Genomic DNA, 24,441 nt, shown 5'->3' on the forward strand with positions numbered 1-24,441 from the left:
TAAACACATACAACATATGATTTTATTTTACATCAATATCATAAATTTAATACAAACCACAGTATTGGAAATTGAAAGCTCTTTCTAAAGGCACTGAGGAAATAGTACGAAAGGCTGCATTATAGTGCATCTGTGTTTAAAAATTCAACAAGTCTGTCCAGATATTAAACACTTTTTTCATCCAATAGAAACTACAAAAATATAAACTATAAGTTGTGTTTATCGCCTCCCTTCCATCCCATTCCTACATCATCTTTGATTTTAATATTTTTCAGCTATATAGGCAAAAGCTACCAGCAACAGAAAGTATAGGCCTGAAATTGGTGCTGTCACTGACATTTTAAAGCAGGGACGGCCACATCTGCAGAAATGGCCACATCTGACATTCCACGTTCCATCATCACCTTCTGCACAGTTTATCAGGGGGGCAGGGCTGTAAAACAGCAAAGTGCTGATGGAGGCAGGCTCTGTTGCCACTGTTCCAGTGCGTCAGGGTCTGGGCCTCCAGCGTGACAGCATCTCTGGAGCACGAGACTGGAGCCCCGATGTCCAGGCGCTGGATTCTGCACCAACAAAGCGTGAGTCGCCACGTGCCACGCACCTGCTGGGACCAAATCGGCGCACGTAGTCCAGGGGAGTGGGTGCATCTGAACGCTCGGGCACCATGGCCCTGGGGGCAGACTGCTGTGCCTCCTCAAGCCGCTGTCCTTCGCTGGGTTCCGGCTACAGTGTGCAAACACGCAATGACGCCTCTCCACTCCATCTTTCTGGTCCAAGGTTGCACACATGCAGACTGCCGGCTACCACACCGAGACAGGAATGGGTGCCCCTGTGCAGAGGGTGCATTTGAGGACCCTCCCTTCACAGAGGGAGCTCCAGAGAGGCTGACAGTCACTTCTGAGAGATGGCACAGTGCTTCCATGAGGAGCTGGGCACTTGGCGTGAATAGAAAGGAAGGAGGAAGTTTCTGAAATTCCACGCCGTATCTTAGGGATGAAATGTACACAGTGGGCTGGGCTCAGTATGAGAACCAAGAAGAGAGGGGTGCTGAGCCGGCTGAGGGTGGGAAGCAGGTGGTCCTGACAGGCAGCTGTGCTGCCATCAAAACAGGGGAGGGGGAGACTCTGGCAAAGGCGGGGGCAGCACGGCACCAGCGTCACTTTCTGTAAGGGCCCTGCAAGGGGTGGGCACAGAAGAGAAGGCTGCTGGGGATCCTATGAGGCCATGAATTGACAACGCCCAACCCGGAGTCTGACAGGTAACTTCTGTCACTCTGGGAAGAAACCTTCCACCCCCACCATGCCCCTGGTGAAGCCCTTCCAAGAAGCAGACCGCTGAGGGGTAAGAGCACCCCCAGGTGTGCCTAAGAGTCCAGCAGACCCAGTCCTGCTGGCCCTGTCCTGAGTTCGACAACGTGAATGAAGCAAATAGCTTCACCACCAACTCAGGAGCTGAACGCTGACACCCCAAAGCCACAGATGACAGAGAGAAAGACCCCTTGCTGAATGCGGTGGGACTGCAAGTCCCCGCTGGGCTCCTGCACGTCCTGAGACTCTTGGGGCAGGGGGTGACTGAGGACAGATGCTCGTGCTGTAAAGAGGAAGGGTCTCCAACCAGCTTCCTCCTGCCCCGTGGTGGCTCTGCCCCTTGGTGTCACATCCTGCACAGACTGCACCCGTGGGGTGGGGTCGCCCCGAAGGTGTGGTGAACTTTGCCCTCCGCCAGAGCTATCCGTGATGACTGCGGGTGGCCTTTGCCTTCTGATTTCTTCTTTTGCACCTAAATTCCCTACATTCAGAATGTGTTCCCTTCACAATTTTTTTTCTTTTTTTCTGGCCACACCCTGTGGCATGTGGAATCTTAGTTCCCTGACCAGGGATCGAACCCACACCCCCTGCAGGCATTTAACTGCAGGACCACAGGGGAAGTCCCCACAATTTTTTCCTTTTTATAAAATGCTGCCTGTCTGTCTGGTCTCGATTAATTCCTTCTGGGATGATGATCAGAGTCATCTGAAGACCTGCAGTCAGCAAGGCAGCCTGACACCTGAACCAGCTCCTTCCTTCCCCTCATGCTGTGCTTCTGGACTCGATCCTGTGCACCAGGTGACATGATGCAGCGGGGGGCAGATAAGCACAGACCTCCATCGGAGGCCGCTGAAACCCCAGAGACCGCAGCAAGAACCGCACAAGATCTGGCCAATCCCAGCTCCGGGCCTGCCTTGGCCTAGGCCAGTGTTTTGAGCACACGCTGCATGTTGGAGTGGAGGGTGGCCCGGCGCCATCAGCCTCTTCTGGCTGAACTTCTAGATTCCTCCCAGGCGCGAGCATGTGGCCACCTGCCATTCAGTGAGCCTTACTCCCAATTAGCTGTCTTGGCAGTGGGCCACCAGGGTGCGGCTGTTCCCCAAGGTCTGCTCCCTGCGAGGCGCTGGGGAGATGACCTAGGGTGGGGATGGGGAGCTGTGCTCCTCAGAGGAGAACCCTCCGCCCTTGAGCAGCTGACAACCACCCTGCACTTAGGACCTTCGGTGAACTTGCCATTGCATGTGCTTCCCTCGGGGAAGGCTCGGGCGAGAGCGCTGTCCGTGGGGCCCGGCAGCTCTAGGGCAGGAAGGCGCACTGCGTGTCCCTGGGGGGCATCCCCGCGGCCGGGGCGCTCTTGGAGAACAGCCCAGGCGGCCCGCCCTGGCCGTGAGCTGCCCACAGGGGCGAGTCTAGGGGCTCGAGCTTGACTGCGGGAGCTGGCCCGGGAGCCCGGCAGTTGCAGCCCAGGTTGAAGGGCTGGTGGCCCCGCATGCAGAGGCGGGGTGGGGGCTCCAGGCAGGCACAGGACGTGGGGTGCAGCGGGGCCAGCCCCCTGCCGGGTCTGGGGGGGGCACCCAGCAGGCCAGGCCCTGGGGGTGGGGTGTACAGGGGGAGCCTGGCGCCCGGCTCCGTCTTAAGGTGCATCCTGGTGGGGAAGGTGACCAGCTGTCTCTTGGCCGGATTGCCGGCCCCCAGCCACACCTGGGCTGGGGACATGCGGTAGCCGTCCGCCGCATCCTCGGACCCTGAGTCACTCTCCATCTTGATGGGCACATCGAGTGACAACGCGGGGTGACTCGGGGCTCCCGGGGGCATCAGAAGGCCTCGCAGCTTGTCCTCAGGGGGGTAGCCGCCCACCGGGAGACGCTGGACTGCTGGCCGAGGGACCCTGCTGTCCAGGCCCCCCTGGGGGAAGGGGCCGGGTGTGGGGGACGGCGCTGGGCCCTGGTGCCCATCCCGCAGGGCTCTGCTGGTCCGGCTGGCGCAGGCCCCGGGGGGCGGCCTGGGTGGGTGAGAGCTGGGTGAGCTCCGGAGGGAGTGGACGGCGCCTTGCGCACCCAGGTAGGGCAGGCAGGCGCCGTGGGCCGGGGAGGTGGGGAACGGGTCAGCCTTGCCGGGCTCCAGCTTCAGCTTGGCGCTGCCATCGTCCTGACCGTGCCTCCCGGCCGCCCAGTCCAGGTGCTTCACAGGGCCCAGGGACTCCAGGCGGCAGCTGTAAGGGGGCGCGTCCCGCGGGAGCCCCCCGAGCTCCTCTCCTTCCTCTGCCCTGAGGGAGGGGACTCCGGTCAGATGGGACAGGCCGAGGGGGCGACCCTGCATTGGGCGGTGCCACCTGCAGCCCCGGACCACGGGCCAGCCCCTTCCTTCCCCGAAGGGCCCTCCCACAGTCCCCCAGCACCCCGGGGTGCGGTGGAGGGGCCTGGGATGGGAGTGATGAGGACAGAGGCTGGGGCGTCAGTGTCCCCAGCCAGTCCCCACACGGTGAGGACGACCTCCAGGGCGAGGAGCGGCTGTGGGTGCCCTCTGTGTCCGCCTGTCCCACCCAGGGAAGCTCAGCTGCTGAGGGCGAGGGCTGCTGACGCCCTGACTCACTTACCCTGAGGTGCCATCGGGGTCAAGGACAAGGTCAGGGCCGCCCCGGAGGCACAGGCAGGGGCCCCGGGCTGTGACCCGGCCCCAGCGGCAGGCGTCCTCTGGTGTCCTGAACAAGGAAAGGCCGTTTTCTCCATTGCTTCTCCCTGTCAGGATTTGGGAAAGTGAGGCTGAGCAGAGCCTGGAGTGGGTGGACACTCACCTTCCACAAGGTGACAGACACCTGAGAGCCCGGCTCTGCACACCCGCCCCGTGCTCCAGACAGTAGTGAGCCCACGCCCGCCTCCAGGGATTCGCTCATTTCACCCATTTGAAAAGGTGGTCGAGAGAATTGTGAGGAGTACCTGCTGAGTAATTGGTGTTTCCAAGCAATTCTGATTCGCAGAGACTTGAGGCAGCTTTTGCTCTGCAAAGGACAGAAGAGAGCAAAGCAACAAGCAGATTAAATGTGTATCAAGGGCAGAAATTACACACGACGGTTTTGCTGCCACCCAAGAGCATAAGATACAGTAACTCCCTGTGTGAAAGTCTGTAGAGATTGGAAAGCCTTCTCTCAGTTACAGATTTGCTGGAAATTCCGATTCACATCATCTTTCAGGCCAGTGAAGCACTAGCGAATTCGCTTCAGAAAGCAGACACTCGTGGCTGCCGGAATGGGCTTCGGCGTGTTTGCTTTCTTCTGGATTTCAGAATGAAGACACAGATCCCTGTGACCTGCGGTAGCTGTTTGCTGTAGTTTACAAAGTCACTGTGAGCACTGAGCTAGTGACACTAAACACTGACCGCCCAGGGCAGTGCACGCGCACACACACACACACACACACACCTGCATCTCATAGAACTTACAGTCATAGATCCTAGGGCAACTTGCAACTTGTCGTGCAGATCATATTTTGTTTATATTTCCAAAGAAAAAGATGAGGCTCTGAAGTGTTAAGCGACTTGCCTGAAGCTGCCCCCACAGCAGGTGCAGGAGTGGGATTCAAACCCTGGCCAGCTGGCTGCACAGCCAGAGCTTCCTGCCCTGCAGTGGCCCTGACTCTCCATCTCGTGGGTGTCTCTGCAGGAGCTGAGACGGAGACAGAGGAGGAGATGGAGACACGGGAGAGACAGAGATGGAGACAGAGACAGAGGAGAGACAGAGGAGGAAGACAGACACAGAGATGGACCCAGAGACACAGCAGAGACAGGACAGAGGTGGAGAGCATGCGGCTCGCACACAGGACCCGTGAACATTCAGGAGCGAGGCTCTGTCACAAAGGCCCCTTCAGGAAGACTTGTAAAGGACCTGAACTGGGTCCAGTGAGCACGATGCTCCATCCAGAGCCAGCCTCCTGGGCCTCAGACTCCCTGGGTTCGCTCCTCACGGCCTCTGAGCTCAGAGGGGAGTGGACGGGAGGAGGTGCTCCAGCAAGGAGTTCAGCTCAGGGCAGGATTCGGTTCCAGAAAACCCCGAAGGCAACAGAGGCTTCTTTCCCAAAATGTTGGAGGGCTCTTCCTCTCTTCCAGTTTTTTTCTTTATTTTTAAAATTTTTACAACGTTGGCTTCTGCCACACAACAATGTGAATCGGCCATAATTATACACATATCCCCTCTGCTCCCCCCAGCTGAACCTAGAGCTTGTTATACAGTGAAGTGAGTCAGACCGAGGAAAACAAGTATCACGTATTATCGTATATATGGGAATCCAGTAAGACGGTACCGATGAACCTATCTGCAGGGCAGGCATGGAGACGCAGGTGCGGAGAATGGACTTGTGGACCCAGTGGGGGAGGGGGGCCCGACGGGGAGGACTGCGTCCACACACATGCACCGTCCCATGTAAAACCGAGAGCAGACACGAAGTTGCTGTTAACACAGGGCGTCCAGCCTGGCACTCTGTGATAACCTCCCTGAGTTTTAATGATGTTTACAACATGTGTCTAGTATTCGCTCCATAGTCCCCCTCTGTACAGCATCCTAGCCTCACCGTGAAGACCCTCGCCAGCCCTCCGAGGGACATCCAGGCGTCCACGCCACCCGGGGCAGTGGCAGGTGGTCCGGGAGTCCACACCCGCCGTGGAGGCTGGCCCACTTGCGCTTCCCCGCATGGCCGCCAGGGGACAGCACGCCTCCTGGAGAAGCGATCAGTCCAGTTCAGTTCAGTTGCTCAGTTTTGTCCAACTCTTGGCAACCCCATGGACTGCAGCACCCCAGGCCTCCGTGTCCATCACCAACTCCCGGAGCTTGCTCAAACTTATGTCCATCGAGTTGGTGATGCCATCCAACTATCTCATTCTCTGTCGTCCCCTTCTCCTCCTGCCTTCAATCTTTCCCAGCATCAGGGTCTTTTCAAATGAGTCAGTTCTTCACATCAGGTGGCCAAAGTATTGGAGTTTCAGCTTCAGCATCTTTAGGATGGACTGGTCGGAACTCCTTGCAGTCCAAGGGACTCTCAAGAGTCTTCTCCAATGCCACAGTTCAAAAGCATATATTCTTCAACTCTCAGCTTTCTTTATGGTCCAACTCTCACATCCATACATGACCACTGGAAAAACCATAGCTTTCACTAACAGACCTTTGTCGGCAAAGTAATGTCTCTGCTTTTTAACATGCTGTCTAGGTTGGCCATAGCTTTTCTTCCAAAAAGCAAGCATCTTTTAATTTCATGGCTATAGTCGCCATCTGCAGTGATTTTGGAGTCCAAAAAAATAAACTTTCTCACTGTTTTGCTTCCCTGATAGCTCAGTCGGTAAAGAATCTGCCTGCAATGCAGGAGACCCTGGTTCAATTCCAGGGTTGGGCAGATCCACTGGAGAAGGGCACCCACTCCAGTATTCTTGGGCTTCCCTGGTGGCTCAGCTGGTAAAGAATCCACTTGCAATATGGGAGACCTGGGTTCGATCCCTGGGTTGGGAAGATCCCCTGGAGAAGGGAAAGGCTACCCACTCCACTATTCTGGCCTGGAGAATTCCATGGACTATATAGTCCATGCGGTCACAGAGTTGAACACAACTGAGTGACTTTTACTTTCACTGTTTCCATTGTTTCCCCATCTATTTGCCATGAAGTGATGGGACTGGATGCCATGATCTTAGTTTTCTGAATCTTGAGTTTTAAGCCAGCTTTTTCAATCTCCTCTTTCACTTTCATCAAGAGGCTCCTTACTTCTTCACTTTCTGCCATAAGGGTGCATATCTGAGGTTACTGATATTTCTCCCGGCAATCTTGATTCCAGCTTGTGCTTCATCCAGCCTGGCATTTTGCATGATGTACTCTGCATAGATGACAAACTACAGCCTTGACGTACTCCTTCCCGATTTGGAACCAGTCTGTTATTCCATATCTGGTTCTAACTGTTGCTTCTTGACCTGCATACAGATTTCACAAAAGGCAGGTCAGGTGGTCTGGTATTCCCAACTCTTGAAGAATTTTACAGTTTGTTGTGATCCACACAGTCAAAGGCTTTGACATAGTCAATAAACCAGAAGTAAATGTTTTTCTGGAACTCTCTTGCTTTTTCGATGATCAACAGAGATTGGCATTTTGAGCTCTGGTTCCTCTGCCTTTTTAAATCCAGCTTGAACATCTGGAAGTTCTTGGTTCACATACTACTGAAGCGTGGTTTGGAAGATTTTGAGCATTACTTTGCTATGGAGAAGCAATGGAGGGAGGATTTTCCCTCCGTCTGATCACAGGGCTGGGAATTTGAGAGTTCAGCGTATGGGCTCAGTCACCATCGCCAGCCCAGAGAGTGTGAACACGCAGAGGACTCTGAGAGGCAGGGGCAGGTGGAGAGTGCGCGGGTCTGGGGTGTGGGCAGGGCCGTCCCGCCCCACGAGACACGCCCAGGTGTGCTGGGGGTGTAGCCTCTGTGCCTTGTTGCACCTCATGTTTCAGTTGCTTCATCAGTTATTTTTACAGCTTTTTCCCATGAGTATCCTGTTTTTCCTTCCTCCTATTTTACATTTTCTACCTTTAAAAAAAAGCATATATATTTACTTTTTAAATGCTCCAGAACACTGCTGCCTTAGGGTGTGGGTCCATGGGACCTGGAGGCTGTGATGAGGTGCCTGTGCCTGAAGGCAGGGCTCCCCCAGATCCCCATGAACCCCAAGCAGGAATGGGAGGTTTCCCGGGCCTGTGAACTGGTGCTGAGGTCCAAGGGGAACCTGAGTGCTGAGGAGGGACAGAGAAGCGGGCTGGGGACTCGGTCTCCTAGGAGTCTGTCCCTGGACAGGGCACGGCGGGGGGCACTGAGGAGGAAGACAGGCAGACCTCAGACGTGGCCCTCCCCAGGGCCTCCTCACCCAGCAGCAGACACAGTGTCCAGGCACACAGAAGCTTGACCTGCCCCAGAACCTGACCCCACGCACATCCAGCCGTCCCAGAGAGTGTAGCTGGGAATCTCCTAGAAAACCTAACTCTCTGAAAGTGAAAGTGTTAGTCGCTCAGTCATGTTCAGCTCTGCAACTCCATGGACTGTAGCCCGCCAGGCTCCTCTGTCCATGGGATTCTCCAGGCAGGAATACTGGAGGGGGTGGCCATTCCCTCCTCCAGGGGATCTTCCCAGCCCAGGGATTGAATGCAGGTCTCCTGCATTGCAGACAGATTCTTCACCCTGAGCCGGAGGGACAGGACACCTGTGGAGTCCCTGTCCCCAGCATGTGCCCCTGTGAGCCTGGAGTCGATGGAGGGGACAAACGGAGGCTGCAGCCTCGCCCCCAGCCCCGTGGGGTCCGGGGCCCCGGCACTGCCTCCGAGGCTCTGAGTGGAGGGTTGGGGGATGACAAGAGGCAGGGAGAAGTGTTCGCTGCTGCGGTTGACAAATACTAGTGACAGGCTTTCTTTTTTCTAATAGCTGCTTCTCCCATGATGTAGCAGCTTTAAAAACAGCCAACTTTTTTTATCTTACTCCTTGCTGGAAATGAAGTGAGAACAGGCAGAAAATGCACGTGTGCAGACAGCGTGTGTGGCCCAGCAGTAACGAGGACAGGTTTGGCTGCCGGGGCCTCTACTCACTTTGCGTCGGTAGAGGCCGGGACGTCCGCCCTGTGCTTCGCCCTCAGGTACACGGTCTTCACCCTCACCTCCACGCCTGGCGGCAGGGCCAGGGGGGCCGCCACGCAGAACAGGGCCAGCCGCGGGAGCAGGGCTGCGCCCGAGGGCGCCCGCCTGTTCTGACCGAAGAGGAACTTCAGTCGTCCTTGAAACTGCATCGTCTGGTGTTTCAAAGACAGAAACGAAGGCACGGTCACAAGATATATTAGCTAGGCTAACTGGTCAACGGCCAAAGGCCTCAGAACTCACATTCCCAAGGACGGAACCAACACGTCTTCCATGCCGGCCCCTGGGGACAGGTGCTCCCCACTGCTTTCGAATCATCGGGGTTTCCCTGTAGCTTTCTCTAAACTTCCAGTTGTGTGCATTCGTGGGCATGTGAGTCCTCATTCAGGCGCGTGAACATCCCTAGACTCGGCCAGAGTCACCAGGCAGCACCCTGGGAGGACGTGCTGGAGCCAACCACCTCTGAGGACTGGCCCCATGACCCTCCATTCCCCAAACGCCATCCACTCATGGCAATAAAACTCAGGGACAACTGGATTTTCCTGATCTAGAGCATATGAGTTCAGTTAGTCAGCTCAGTCGCCCAGTCCTCTCCGACTCTGTGATTCCATGGACTGCAGCACACCAGGCTTCCCTGTCCATTATCTCCCGGAGTTTGCTCAAACTCCTGTCCACTGAGTCAGTGATGCCATCAAACCATCTCATCCTCTGTTGTCCCCTTCTCCTCCTGCTTTCAATCTTTCCCAACATCAAGGTCTTCTCCAGTGAGTCAGCTCTTTGCATCTGGTGGCCAAAGTACTGGACGTACAGCTTCAGCATCAGTCCTTCCAATGAATATTCAGGCTTGATTACTTTTAGGATTGACTGGTTGGATCTTCTTGCAGTCCAAGGGACTCTCAAGAGTCTTCTCCAACACCACAGTTCAAAAGCATCAATTCTTTGGCACTCAGCTTTCTTTATAGTTCAACTCTCACATCCACACATGACTACTGGAAAAACCATAGCTTTGACTAGATGGACTTTTGTTGGCAAAGTAATGTTTCTGCTTTTTAATATGCTGTCTAGGTTGGTCATAGCTTTTATTCCATGGAGCAAGTGTCTTTTAATTTCATGGCTGCAATCACCATCTGCAGTGATTTTGGAGCCCAAGAAAATAAAGTCTGTCACTGTTTCCACTGTTTCCCCATCTATTTGCCATGAAGTGATGAGACCAGATGCCATGATCTCCATTTTTTGAATGTTGACTTTTAAGTCGGTTTTTTCACTCTCCTCTTTCACTTTCATCAAGAGGCTCTTAAGTTTCTCTTTTCCTTCTGCCATAAGGTTGGTGTCATCTGCATAACTGAGGTTTCTGATATTTCTCCCAGCAATCTTGATTCCAGCTTGTGGTTCATCCAGCCCAGCATTTTGCATGATGTACTCTGCATATAAGTTAAATAAGCAGGGTGACAATATACATCCTTGTCATACCCCTTTCTCAATTTGGAACCAGTCTATTGTTCCATGTCCAGTTCTAACTGTTGCTTCTTGACCCACATATAGATTTCTCAGGAGGCAGGTGAGGTGGTCTGGTATTCCCATCTCTTGAAGAATTTTCCACCGTTTGTTGTTATCCACACAGTCAAAGGTTTTGGCATAGTCAATAAAGCAGAAATAGATGTTTTTCTGGAACTCTCTTGCTTTTTTGATGATCCAGCAGATGTTGGCAATTTGATCTCTGGTTCCTCTGCCTTTTCTAAAACCAGCTTGAACAACTGGAAGTTCATGGTTCACGTACTGCTGAAGCCTGGCTTGGAGAATTTTGAGCATTACTTTACTAGTGTGTGAGATGAGTGCAATTGTGCTGTAGTTTGAGCATTCTTTGGCATTGCCTTTCTTTGGGATTGGAATGAAAACTGACCTTTTCCAGTCCTGTGGCCACTGCTGAGTTTTCCAAATTTATTGGCATATTGAGCGCAGCACTTTCACAGCATCATCTTTCAGGATTTGAAATAGCTCAACTGGAATTCCATCACCTCCACTAGCTTTGTTTGTAGTGATGCTTCTTAAGGCCCACTTGACTTCACATTCCAGGATGTCTGGCTCTAGGTGAGTGATCACAGTCATAGTGATCATGATTATCTTGGTCGTGAAGATATTTTTTGTACAGTTCTGTGTATTCTTGCCACCTCTTCTTAATATTTTCTGCTTCTGTTAGGTTCATACCATTTCTGTCCTTTATGCCCATCTTTGCATGAAATGTTCCCTTGGTATCTCTAATTTTCCTGAAGAGATCTCTAGTCTTTCCCATTCTATTGTTTTCCTCTATTTCTTTACATTGATCACTGAGGAAGGCTTTCTTACCTCTCCTTGCTATTCTTTGCAACTCTGCATTCAGATGGGTATATCTTTCATTTTCTCCTTTGCGTTTTGCTTCTCTTTTTTCTCAGCTATTTGTAAGGCCTCCTCAGACAATCATTTTGCCTTTTTGCATTTTTTTGGGGGGGGGGGATGGTCTTGATCACTGCCTCCTGTACAGTGTCATGAACCTCCATCCATACTTCTTCAGGCACTCTGTCTATCAGATCTAATCCCTGTAATCTATTTGTGACTTCCACTGTATAACTATAAGGGATTTGATTTAGGTCATACCTGAATGGTCTAGTGGTTTCCATACTTTCTTCAATTTAAGTCTGAATTTGGCAAGAAGGACTTCATGATCTAAGCCACAGTCAGCTCCTGGTCTTGTTTCTGCTGACTGTATAGAGCTTCTCCATCTTTGGCTGCAAAGAATATAATCAATCTGACTTCGGTATTGACCATCTGGTGATGTCCATGTATCGAGTCTTCTCTTGTGTTGTTGGAAGAGGGTGTTTGCTATGGCCAGTGCATTCTCTTGGCAAAACTCTGTTAGCCCTTGCCCTGCTTCATTTTATACTCCAAGAACAAACTTGCCTGTTCCTCCAGGTATTTCTTGACTTCTTATTTTTGCATTCCAGCCCCCTGTGATGAAAAGGACATCTCTTTTTGGTGTTAGTTCTAGAAGGCCTTGTAGGTCATCATAGAACCATTTAACTTTAGCTCTTTCAGCATTAGTGGTTAGGGCATAGACTTGGATGCCTTGTGAGCATTTGGTGAGAATTAAAAAGCCAGATAGTAACTCTGGAGTGTGTGATAAAGAAAATAAAAGCTCTCTCTATGATGGAAAGTTGATCTGTAACTGAGTAAGTTCGCATGGCTTCAGGGCACCCTGCCCTGTGTGGACGAGTAACGCTGCACGCTCTTCTTGCCCCTCACTTGTCAGTCAGTCTCTCCCTCCATCCCTCCATCTGTCCCTCCCTCCATCCACCCACCTATCTTTCCATCTCTCCATCTGTGCATGAATTTATGGGGTGAACAAATGCCTGAAATTCTCTATGTGTGCTGGCCACGAGTTTGGTGTGGAGCAGTTTCTGGCCATGCTGGGACACCTTACATCCAGCTCTGGGGGAAAAGCTCTGATCTGTGGCACTGGACAGTTTCTTTGGTGTGAAAATTCCCGCCATGGCTGACTTAGAGCTAAAAACCCAACATCAACTGCATGTCCTGAGGTTTCGACAAGGGCTCTCGGGGGCAGCCCTGGCCGCTGGGTGTGAGCAGGCTGAACGCAGGCAGGGGGGCTGGGGTGAGCCTGGGATCTGAGCTGCCCACCCCACCCCGTACTTGGAGCCTCAGTCCCTACTCCAGAGCCCTTCCCTGCATGTGCCGTGGCCAGCCTTGGGGAAAATATGACAAGACACTCTAAACTGAGTTCTGTGCTCGTTTCCTCTACTCTGTGCTTCAGACATGGCTTCACTTCAACCTAGGTTTCAACCTCTGCCTCAGTGTTAGGTAAAATCTATCTACATCATGTGGAACAAAAATCATCTTCAGATCAGATCAGATCAGATCAGTTGCTCAGTCGTGTCCGACTCTTTGCGACCCCATGAATCACAGCACACCAGGCCTCCCTGTCTATCACCAACTCCTGGAGTTCACTCAGACTCACGTCCATCGAGTCAGTGATGCCATCCAGCCATGTCATCCTCTGTCGTCCCCTTCTCCTCCTGCCCCCAATCCCTCCCAGCATCAGAGTCTTTTCCAATGAGTCAACCAAGTATGATCAAAACAAAAGGCCTTCTGGACAACCAACCAACCGCCTGAATAAAGGATGAGCAGGGGTGGGGGGGTGTCACCCCTGAAGATGCCCCACTTCATTCTCATTAACCTGCCGTGACTCAGCCCTGCCCCATCGAGGCCAGATCCCCCCTCCCTGCAAGGCACCCACACCCCACCCCTTGCTTCGCCAACTGTTCCCATGGACCTTGGAGCCCTGTGCCAGGCCCAGGCCTGGACTCACGCAGCACTGGCCCTGCAGCCACTCTCTCACCAGGAAGCCTGAGGTGCCATTCTGCACCCACTCTCTCATCAGGAGCCCCAGGTGCCATCCCCACCCTCTCACTCACCAGGAGCCCTGAGGTGCCATCCTGCACCCACTCACTCACCTGGAGCCCTGAGGTGCCACCCTGTACCCTCTCACTCACCAGGAAGCCCGAGGTGCCACCTTACAGCCACTCACTCACCAGGAAGCCTGAGGTGCCATTCTGCACCCACTCACTCACCAGTAGCCCCAGGTGCCACCCTGCACTCTCTCACTCACCAGGAGCCCTGAGGTGCCGTCCCCACCCTCTCACTCACCAGGAAGCCTGAGGTGCCATTCTGCACCCACTCTCTCACCAGTAGCCCCAGGTGCCATCCCCACCCACTCACTCACCAGGAGCCCTGAGGTACCATCCCCACCCTCTCACTCACCAGGAAGCCCGAGGTGCCACCTTGCACCCTCTCACTCACCAGGAAGCCTGAGGTGCCCTCCCCACCCTCTCACTCACCAGGAGCCCCAGGTGCCATCCTGCACCCTTTCACTCACCAGAAGCCCGAGGTGCCATCCTGCACTCTCTCACTCACCAGGAGCCCCAGGTGCCATCCTGCACCCTGTCACTCATCAGGAAGCCCAGGTGCCATCCTGGACCCTCTCACTCACCAGGAGCCCCGAGGTGCCATCCCCACCCACTCACTCACCAGGAGCCCTGAGGTGCCATCCCCACCCTCTCACTCACCAGGAGCCCTGAGGTGCCATCCCCACCCACTCACTCACCAGGAGCCCTGAGGTGCCATCCTGCACCCTCTCACTCACCAGGAGGCCCCCAGGTGCCATCCCCACCCTCTCACTCACCAGGAAGCCCGAGGTGCCATCCTGCACCCTCTCACTCACCAGGAGGCCCCCAGGTGCCATCCCCACCCTCTCACTCACCAGGAAGCCCGAGGTGACATCCTGCACTCTCTCATTCACCAGGAGCCCCAGGTGCCATCCCCACTCACTCACTCACCAGGAAGCCCGAGGTGCCATCCTGTACCCTCTCACTCACCAGGAAGCCCGAGGTGCCATCCCCACCCTCTCACTTGCCAGGAGCCCTAAAGTGCCATCCCCACCCTCTCACTCACCAGGAAGCCCAAGGTGCCATCCTGCACTCTCTCATTCACCAGGAGCCCCCAGGTGCCATCCCCACCCTCTCACTCACCAGGAATCCCGAGGTGCCATCCTGCACCCTCTCACTCACCAGGAGGCCCCCAGGTGCCATCCCCACCCTCTCACTCACCAGGAGCCCCGAGGTGCCATCCTGCACCCTCTCACTCACCAGGAGGCCCCCAGGTGCCATCCCCACCCTCTCACTCACCAGGAAGCCCGAGGTGCTGTCCAGCAGGCAGCGCACACGGCAGATGAAGCAGCGTGTCAGGAAGGCCGAGTACTCAGTGGGCGGGTCTGCGCCCCCCTCCTGGGCCCGGAGCAGCCTCCCCAGGACGGCATCCTCTCCTGGGCACAGACGACGGGTACCAGGGAGAAAGCAGAAACACACCCTGGTCAGCAAATTCGTGGTGCCAACAGCAGCTCTTGGCACGTAACGCACAGGCCTCCCTCCCGGAGCACTGCCCCCACTGGCCCCTCGAGAGTGTCTGTTAGCTTGGGCTTTTGCTCTGAGCTTGTGAAGCTGGCCGGCGCCTGACACTGCATCTCCTCTGCCTGTAGAAGGCGACACACGCTGCCGTGTGAAGGCGTGCCGGAAACTCCTGGAGTTCCTGACCGCCGTGGGGAACGCATGGTAGACCCAGGACCCCGTTTCCCTGCACTGCACCCCAGGGGCGGCCACTCACCCTGCCCCCCGAGCTCCCATCTGCTCTGCCATCTCAGGGACCTGGGCGCCTGCCTGGCATGTCCACTGGGCAGGGGCCACAGATCTGGGACACCTTGGGGGTCCTGCCCACAGGGGGCAACGTCCCCGAACAGACAGCAACATTTGGGAGACTGTTTCGGGTAAATCTCAGGTAGGTGGAGAGAATTTCCTAGAAGATGTGCATCTGAGGGGGCGTTTGCAAAACTAGAGACAGGGTCCCTGGCTTCTGGGCCTCACACCCTACAGAGCAGGAGACACAGGTGCCCTGGGAGCCAGAGAGCCCCCTGCAGAAACCGCCTGAGATGGGAGGGGGCATGGGAGGAGGTCTCCGAGGAGGAAGGGGTGTCAATGCCGCTTCAACAGGATGAGGGGGAAAGGGGTAACCGCTGTGGAGGCGTCCACGTGTCTCAGGAGCCTCCGAGTCTGCATCAGACCAGGGCCCCCAGGACCCACCTGTCTCCGAGAGTAGTGGCTGCCCGCACCCTGCCTGGGGAGGGTCCATGGCCCAGTGCAGCTGCCGGCAGAAGTCCTGGCGGTCATCCACGTGGATGTAGTCATAAATATTCTGGTGCATCACATCTGTCTGGAACATGAGTCAGTCATTTTAGCCTTACCCCAAGGGAATGTCCACACTGTATTCCAGGGTTAATGACCACAAAAACATCTCATCCATCTGTCAAAGGCAAGTCACAGCCGTGAAGAGAAAGTCCCTCCCCACAGGAGGCAACCAACACTGCCTGGAGTCCAGGCGTCCAGCCCACAAAGTGCCCCCCCAGGCCAGGCGGTGCCTCCAGGGGCAGATCAAGGGCTCAGAGATCAAACTTCATTTGGGATCAAGATTCCCACTGTTCAAAGCTGACTCCAACTGCATCGAGCTGTGTGCTCATGTCTGGTCACCTTCCAGCCTCTTTGCTACACTCGGATCACAAAGTTAATTAGGGAAGCACACCTGTACGGTGAGACAGGGCTGGGCTGGGGTCCCCTGGCCTGACCGCTGCCCCCACAGGATGTTGCAAGGACTCTGACCCACAGCCCTCTCTCTGGTCCTGAGTCCCCCCACCTGCTCAGGCCCTGAGCGCTGCCCCACTGCCCAGGTCCACGCTGGGACCCCGCAGTCCGGGGCACCAAGGCCCTGCCTCGGGCTATGAAGGCAGATCTCACCGGACTCGATTGTCGGTACTGTTGGTGAAACCATCCAGAGTGTCGACAAACACCGAGGCTGGTGCATGTCTTCCCATCTGAACTGAACGGCACCGCTCATTAACCCCTGGGACCCCTGTCCCGCAGAAGCCCCTCGGCCCCTTCAACTGGCCCACTGCTGAGTTTCAGTTGTTTCTCAACTGGGTCACTGTAAAAACCAGATGGAGTAAAAGTTCCTGAGGATCAGGGCTTCACAAAGGAGGCTACCTTCTTAGGAGGTAATAGGCAACCTCACTCAGAGTGGATGGGGGGCCACAAGGTGAGGGAAGAGCCTCCATGTGAGGGGGGGCTCCAGGTGAGGGGGCCTCCATGTGAGGGGGGGCTCCAGGTGAGGGGGCCTCCAGGTGAGGGGGAGCCTCCAGGTGAGGGGGAGCCTCCATGTGAGGGGGGGCTCCAGGTGAGGGGGCCTCCAGGTGAGGGGGGGCTCCAGGTGAGGGGGAGCCTCTATGTGAGGGGGCCTCCAGGTGAGGGGGCCTCCAGGTGAGGGGGGGCTCCAGGTGAGGGGGCCTCCAGGTGAGGGGGAGCCTCCAGATGAGGGGGAGCCTCCAGGTGAGAGGGGCCTCCAGGTGAGGGGGCCGCCAGGTGCATGAGAATCAGAAGGTGCTGCAGGTGTCAGCAGGAGCGGTCTGCTGTGTCCCCGTCCCCCGTGAGTCCTCATTCATGCCAGAGCCCTGGACAACACTGACCAAGGACCACAGCACTTCCGACCTTAGCGTCCGCTTCTTTCTGTGAAACCTGTGTCTTAGACTGTGGGGGCGAGTGTGCGCACACGATTAGAGTTTAGCCTTCGAGTTACAATCACACTCATTTTCTACCTTCCTGGGGTTACCTGTTTGACATTCAAGGGCCACAGTTACAAGAGGAGCCCGAGGAGACACGGTGCCCACCTGGAGGCTCCCTCTCACCTGGAGGCTCCCCTCACCTGGAGGCTCCCCTCACCTGATGTCACCCTTCACCTGGAGGCCCCCCTCACCTGATGACTCCCCCTCACCTGACGGCTCCCCTCTCACCTGGAGGCTCCCCCTCACCTGGAGCCCCCCTCACCTGATGTCACCCCTCACCTGGAGGCCCCCCTCACCTGATGACTCCCCCTCACCTGACGGCTCCCCTCTCACCTGGAGGCTCCCCCTCACCTGGAGCCCCCCTCACCTGATGTCACCCCTCACCTGGAGCCCCTCCTCACCTGAAGTCACCCCTCACCTGATGTCACCCCTCACCTGATGTCACCCCTCACCTGATGTCACCCCTCACCTGGAGGCTCCCTCTCACCTGAAGTCACCCCTCAACTGGAGGCCCCTTCACCTGGAGGCCCCCTCACCTGGAGGCTCCCCTCACCTGGAGGCTCCCCTCACCTGGAAGCTCCCCTCACCTAGAGGCTCCCCTTCACCTGGAAGCTCCCCTCTCACCTGGAGGCCCCCTCACCTGGAGGCTCCCCTCATCTGGCGGCTTCCCTCACCTGGAGGTTCTAGAGTCATAAGGGCATGTCCCATAGTGACGCTCTCCTCATGCAGTTTAGTGATGCAGGCGTAACACAGAATGTGAAACGTGCCCACATCATAGTCACGCAGCTTCCCCACCCAGTCAGGACTCAGAACCCTTCCCTCCGCCCTCTGTGGAGGCGACCACGGCACAGACCCTGCACCCCGGGCTGGTTCTGTTCTCAAACGGAGCCCTGTGCCCTCTGTGCCATCTCACGATGGTGGCGCGGCCCCTGGTGCCTGAAGCAGTGGTTCAGCCCCTCCGTGGTGTGGCTCTGGGGAGGCCGCTGGGGAGTCCCTCCCTGCCGTCTGGGCCTCTCACCGGCGCGGCTGCTGTGTCTTCCAGGGCGGTTCTGCTGAGCCTGCACCCCGGCCTGGAATGTGGGCCATGGGGTGGACAGGGCCTCAGCCCCAGCAGAGCACGCCGCCAGCCGCCAGAGTGAGCGTGCAAGCACACCTGCTCCAGCCGTGTGCGAGCCCAGGCGCTCCGCGTTCTTTGTGAGCCGTGCGTCCCCACGTCACAATTTCTGTTTAGTGTTCAATCGGCACATCAGGAGGACTAACGAAGCGGAGCGCCTTCCCACAGGTTTATTGGTCTTCAGATGAATGTACGCATGCACACCGCCTGCTGCTGTCGTCCTCTCGAATCTCCACGGGGCCGCCTGGCTGCCCTGTCACCTTCTGCACCCTCCCGGGTGGGAGTCCTGTCTTGGGTGGACTCCTTGGCAGACATCTTCCCACTCCTGGGCCTGCTGTGCTCCTCATGGCTCTGACACGGCCTGATCTGTCAGTCTGTCCTCATGGTCAGGGCTTTAGGGCTTCTGTCCTCTCTGTGTGTTTGTTCCTCAGATACCTCCTGACTCTGCCCTGTCATCTTCTAGAAACTTCCACCATCTACCATTGACTCTGTGTGGTGTGAGGCAGGTGTCAAGATTCATTTTTTTCAAGAGGATCCAGTCCACGAGGCACCATTTACTGACAAGACCAGCACCTGCCCACCTCCTGGCAACTTCGGCTTCACTGTGAACCAAAATCTGCTGTGAACCTCCCCTGTCTTACGAGGCCGTGTGTCCTTCTTTGCACCAACCCCACTGGTCTCAGCCACTGAGCTGGACATGAGGTGCCATGTCTGGGAGTGTATGTCCCAGAGACCATTGATGCCCTCTCCCATGGTGCTGGGTTTGCTCAGGTCTCTGCATTTCCAATCAGCTTGTCCAATTTCCTCCCAGAAAAGCACAGTGCTTGTTCTTTGGTGTGGTTGTTATGTCGCTAAGCTGTGCCTGACTCTTAGAGACACCATGGACTATAGCCCGCCAGGCTCCTCTGTCCATGGGATTCCTCAAGCAAGAAGACTGGACTGGGTTGCCATTTCCTTCTTCAGGGATCTTCCTGACCTAGGGATTGAACCTGTGCCTCCTGCATTGGCAGGTGGATTCTTTTCCACTGAGCCACCAGGGACGCCAGTTACTCTATAACTTGATCTGTCACCTTTATGATAATAATGTTAAGTCCTCCATTCACAGCATATCTTTCCATTTTCTTGTTGTTCAGTTGCTAAGTCATGCCCGACTCTTTGCAACCCCATGGACTGCAGCACACCAGGCCTCCCTGTCTTTCCCTGTCTCCTGGAGCCTACTCAAACTCATGTCCACTGAGTTGGTGATGCCATCCAACCATCTCATCCTCTGTCGCCCCCTTCTCCTCCTGCCTTCAATCTTTCCCAGCATCAGGGTCTTTTCCAGTGAGTCAGCTCTTTGCATCTAGTGGCCAAAGTATTGGAGCTTCAGCTTCAGCATCAGTCCTTCCAATGAATATTCGGGACTGATTTCCTTTAGGACTGACTGGTTGGATCTCCTTGCTGTCCAAGGGACTCTCAAGAGTCTTCTTCAGCACCACAATTAGAAAGCATCAATTCTTCGATGCTCTGGATCTTTAAATTTCTTTAAATAATGCTTTATATTTTCTGAGTGGAAGTACTATGTATGATTTGCTTGACTCATTACTAGGAATTTTCCATCCTTCTTTGATGGATGGCATTTTCCCCTCCATGGTTTTGATTAAAGGAAAAAAACTGTGCTGATGTCTGAGTGCTGGTATTTCTCACTGTAGACTAATAAGTAGGCACTGTGGTCCACATATTCCCTGGTGAGTTTCAGCAGAACCCCAGGGGCGCCCTGCTGCCCCATTTGCCGTCTCCGCACACCTCAGATAATCCACGAACGGCTGCAAAGGGTGGGTCCGCGGCTTAACTGACACAGGAGGAGATCGACTAGGAGGAGGACAAGCAGAGCTGAAGGAGGCATCGCAGATCAGGCGACTCTGAAGGTGTTAGAGAAGCCCGGAGGGTTACTGTGCACGGAGTCACAAAGAGTTGGACACAGATGAACAACTAACACACACACACTTAAATGTCGACACTTTCTGGGATGAGAAAACCGAGATCGTGGCAGTTAGCCTGGCTTCCCTTCGTCTTTCCTAATGTCTAGGGTTTGATTCCTACAAACGAGGTCAAGAAGAAATGGTGGGGGATCTGCGAAGCAGGGGAGAGTGACGTGTCAGCTGTTCACAGAGCACAGAACAAGCCCGCTCTGCTCAGGTCAGAGCGTCTCATCTTGGCTCCGAACCACCCTCCGCAGAGTTGAGGATAAAAGCACAGCCATTTTCACAAACAGCTCATTCCAGTAGTGACCATCTTTGCCTTTTGTGCAGAGAGAGCGTATATCCGCTCTCCATGCCCGTGGGCCCTTAACTGCTTCCTGCCACAGGCCCTCACATCCGTCCTGATTCACCTGGGGATGAGACGCTCCCACTGCTGACCTCGGAGAGAATGGACAACGTCTTGTAGCAGCAGAGGCCAAGGGCAACTAAAATATACATCTAAAGCCTATTTGTTCATCTCAAAGAGCACTGAAATGCAAGATGCTGAGCCGATGCACTCAGGTTGCCACAGGAAACGGCTGGTTCCTGACTTTTTGTAAAGCACTTTGCCCAAGAAGCTGACAATAATAGCACAGGGCTGGTCTAATATGTTCACGAAATGTTTTACATAAACTAGAGGCACTGCCTGATTTAATGGCATTTGGAAACAATTTCCTTATAATAAAAGGCAAAACTTTTTTTTTTTTTTTTAACTTCTAACACTTCAGAGGAAATAACCCAGTTCCAAGAAAACAAAAGCTCCAATTAGCAAGTTCAGACCTGGAATCGGGTCTCTACAGGGCACCTGCATTTCCCACTGAAACCCAACACAGGGGTGGGACCTTCGAATTACAGTCAAAGGCAGGTGGTGTGGGTGTCCCGAGAATTTACAGAGCAACTCAGGCAACAGCGACTGGGGCAAAAAATGAAAAGTCTCAAGGGGCACACGCGACCACATCACATTTTTCTAGATCCAGATGCTGCACACACCGTCCAGCGGCGCGAGGAAGGCTTCATTACTTGGGACTCGAATCGTCGCGCCCACGGCCTCGCTCCGCCCCGGCGGGCCTGGGAGAGGGGCGCTGCTCGAGAGGGGCCCGGCCCCGTGAGCGCGGCCTCCGCGGAGCGACCAAGGAAGGAGGTCCCGCAGGACGCAGGCAGGTGGAGAGGCGCTGAGCGCGCGCCCGGAGGCCCGTCTGGCAGCTTGCGGGGGAAGGCCGGCGTCTAAGGGGCGGAGCCGGATGCCCGCAGGCCCCCCGACCTCCGACCTCCGGGCTTCTCCCCGAACCCCGAACCCAGGCCGGCCGGCGGCCGTAGCTTCTGGCCCATTGGGAAGATTTTCGGTATTAACTGCACGTCTTGTCCCCCATCTCCTTCCCCGCTGGGCTCTGACCCGGGTGCTGCGAATGTTTCGCCTGGCCCGCAGAGGTGCCCCGGCTCCGCGGGGTGGTCTCCAGCCTCCAGGCAAGCACACCAGCGGGCGGGCCCCTTGGTGGACTGTCCACCTCCCAGGGGCCACCGTGGCCTTGCCGGCGAGGGGGTCTCAAATGTGCTCTAGGGCCGGCTCAGCCCCACTGCCCTCCACCCGCGGTGCCTGCAGCTCTCTCTGGCTCACCCTGTGTCTTTAAGCTTACAGTCATTCTCTATAGTCAAGTGCCCCCGGAGGAGGGCCTGAGCCCAGACACACTGTATTCTGGGTTTTTCCAGGTTCTGTCTTGTTCTCTCTCAAATCCACCTGTTTTTATCTTGAATTCCTCAGGGAAGGTGCCAGGGCTGGCAGTTGGTGGCTTCCTGGAGTTTATAACCCTGTGCTATGAGCTCCCTGCAGAGGGCTGGGGTGGGGGACAGGTTTTTTTTTTTTGGGGGGGGGGTGGCCACACTTGTGCCCAGCTTGTCCTCAGACCCCAGCCGCCCAAGTTGCAGAGCCAGGAGGTTTTACCAGTGTTTGACTCTGGGCTGGGATTGCTCGTGAGACTTTTCGCTCCCAGAGGCCAAGCTAGGTCCCACTTCCTTTCCTGGGGCTTCTCACTGAGCCGCCTCCTTGGACCTAGGGTTGGATGGACTCCATCCTGCTCTGCCCTGAGGTTCCTGCTCTGCCCTGAGGTCTGGAATCGTCCAGGCTGTGCTGACCTGGGGCAACATTCTGGGCGAGCTATCCGCACACCAGCAAGAGCGGTTCTGGAGCACACTGCATCCTGACTGTATGTCGCATCCGGGGTTTGAGACACTGAAGTGCAGCTCAGGACACGTCCCTGCCCTGGCCCTGACCAGCCTCTCGCAGCGAGGAACGCAGAGGTAGGGCTGCAGGCGCAGAAGTCACTGCTTTGAGACCAGGAACACCCAAGACACCATCATGCCTCTCGCCATGACCCTGAGCCTCAGACAAAGCCAGGTGTGCAAAATCTCATCTGACAAAAGGTCGGTGATTTAAAAAAAGAAAAAGTTTGATTTTAGAGACATTTTAAACCTTGAAGTTTAAAAGTTCAAGGTCCTGGGTGGCTCAGACAATAAAGAATCCGCCTGCAATGCAGGAGACCCGGGTTTGATCCCTGGGTTGGGAAGGAAAGGCAACCCACTCCAGTATTCTTGCCTGGAGAATTCCCCGGACAGAGGAGTCTGATGGGCTACAGTCCACGGGGTTGCAGAGTCAGACATGACTGAGCAACTAAGCACACACACGCCTTGAAGACAGCGCGCCTTCAAGGCAGCGGGACTGAACCCAGCAGACGGGGCGCTGTGCTTACCTGGTGGAAGCCCAGGTAGTCCACGATCGTGGCCGACGCGTAGAAGATCATCCCTTCCGCGCTCACCACCAGAGCGAAGCCGTGGAGAGACTAGAACAAAAAGAACGCCGCCGTCACTCGTGTGACGTCACTCGCAGTAAAAACATCAGGCACTGTTTCTGTTTGGCTTTTCAACCATTTCCTCCCTGTTTTGTGGTCTGAATTCATAACCTCCAGAAAGGCCCGTGTTTAGTTTTTTATGACTATTCGCAAAGTGTCCTGAGCCAGCAGGTGACATGAGAAACTTGGTCACCATTTATAAGGCTCATGACTTGGGTTCTTTTTCTAATGATTATCAAACGATGTTTTATAAAATACAAACATCACCATGGTGAGATGAGACACATGGATACCTGGAACACAACAGGAACGTTTGCGCCACGAGGTGGGTTTTCCCGTCCTCTTCTATACCACGTTCTGGTTTGTCTAGGAATTTTTATCATGAAAAATGTTGAGCTCCAAAAAGGGCTATTTCTGTATCTACTGAAATCATCACATAGATTTTCTTTAGTCTATTAATGTTACACTACCAGATCTTCTGATGGTGCATCATTCTTGCCTATGGAGGGCAAATCTTATCTGGTCATCATTTCTAATATGTTCTTGGAACTGACGCATTTCACCTGGGAAATATTCATCTATATTCAAGGAAATCCACCTATAAGCTTCTCTCTTTATTTTGGTGTTCAAGCATACCTAAATCATCAAACATCCTTTCCCTCTTTTTTCATTTTCTATACCCACTTATTTATGATGAGAAAATGTATTCGTAGAACATCTGGTTCACCTCACCTCTAAGATCCTCCAGTCTGGGTGCATTTTGGGGAGATGGTGAGTGAAAAGGGGGTGAATTCTAGTATCATTATTCACAATATCTTAATGATTGTTAAATCTGTTATGTCTGTAACTATTGTGGCATGCACTGTTTGGGCTCATTTAACGTTTCCCTTTTTTTGAAAAGCAGGCCCTCCAGCCCCTCCTGCACAGGCTTCCCAGAGCCAAGGCTAGTGAAGGTGCGTGAGGGACCACAGGCACGTAAGCATGTGATCAGTGCCCACCCTGTCAGCCAGCTGTCTGCCTGCCCGTCTGTCTGGCGTCCTCCTCGTCCTGACAAGGCAGACAGCAGCCCAGGCGGTGTGGGTCCTGGCGAGTGCAGGCGCCACGTGTGGAGTGGCTCACTATGCTGTGTGCCACCCCCTGCAGGCGGGCGCGAGCAGTCTGACTCTCCGGGGCCAGGGCAGAGCCGGAGGTTAGGGAGGATTAGGCAGCTGGACGGTGGCGCTCACAATACCTCAGCTGGAATCTTTAACATGCAGACATTTAGAGACTTTGCATTAACTTCCATGAAGCTTGCAGCTATCAGCAATACATTATAATATTCATTTCTCT

General features: G+C 54.8%; 1 protein-coding gene across 1 annotated transcript in view; it reads right to left on the reverse strand.

Moving 5' to 3' along the window:
- Positions 1–24,441, reverse strand: part of AHRR (aryl hydrocarbon receptor repressor) — a 77,838-nt gene continuing 53,397 nt past the window's right edge. The window contains exons 4-10 of the mRNA XM_061393975.1: positions 23,014–23,103; positions 15,627–15,756; positions 14,679–14,815; positions 8,902–9,101; positions 4,244–4,305; positions 3,904–4,045; positions 1–3,573 (exon numbers count right to left, since the gene is read on the reverse strand). Of these exons, the coding sequence (XP_061249959.1) occupies positions 2,604–3,573; positions 3,904–4,045; positions 4,244–4,305; positions 8,902–9,101; positions 14,679–14,815; positions 15,627–15,756; positions 23,014–23,103 (1,731 nt within the window). The 3' untranslated portion in view covers positions 1–2,603. The remainder of the gene's footprint in view (positions 3,574–3,903; positions 4,046–4,243; positions 4,306–8,901; positions 9,102–14,678; positions 14,816–15,626; positions 15,757–23,013; positions 23,104–24,441) is intronic.

This window comes from Bos javanicus, chromosome 20 (genome assembly GCF_032452875.1).
Source record: "Bos javanicus breed banteng chromosome 20, ARS-OSU_banteng_1.0, whole genome shotgun sequence".
Taxonomy (NCBI): domain Eukaryota; kingdom Metazoa; phylum Chordata; class Mammalia; order Artiodactyla; family Bovidae; genus Bos; species Bos javanicus.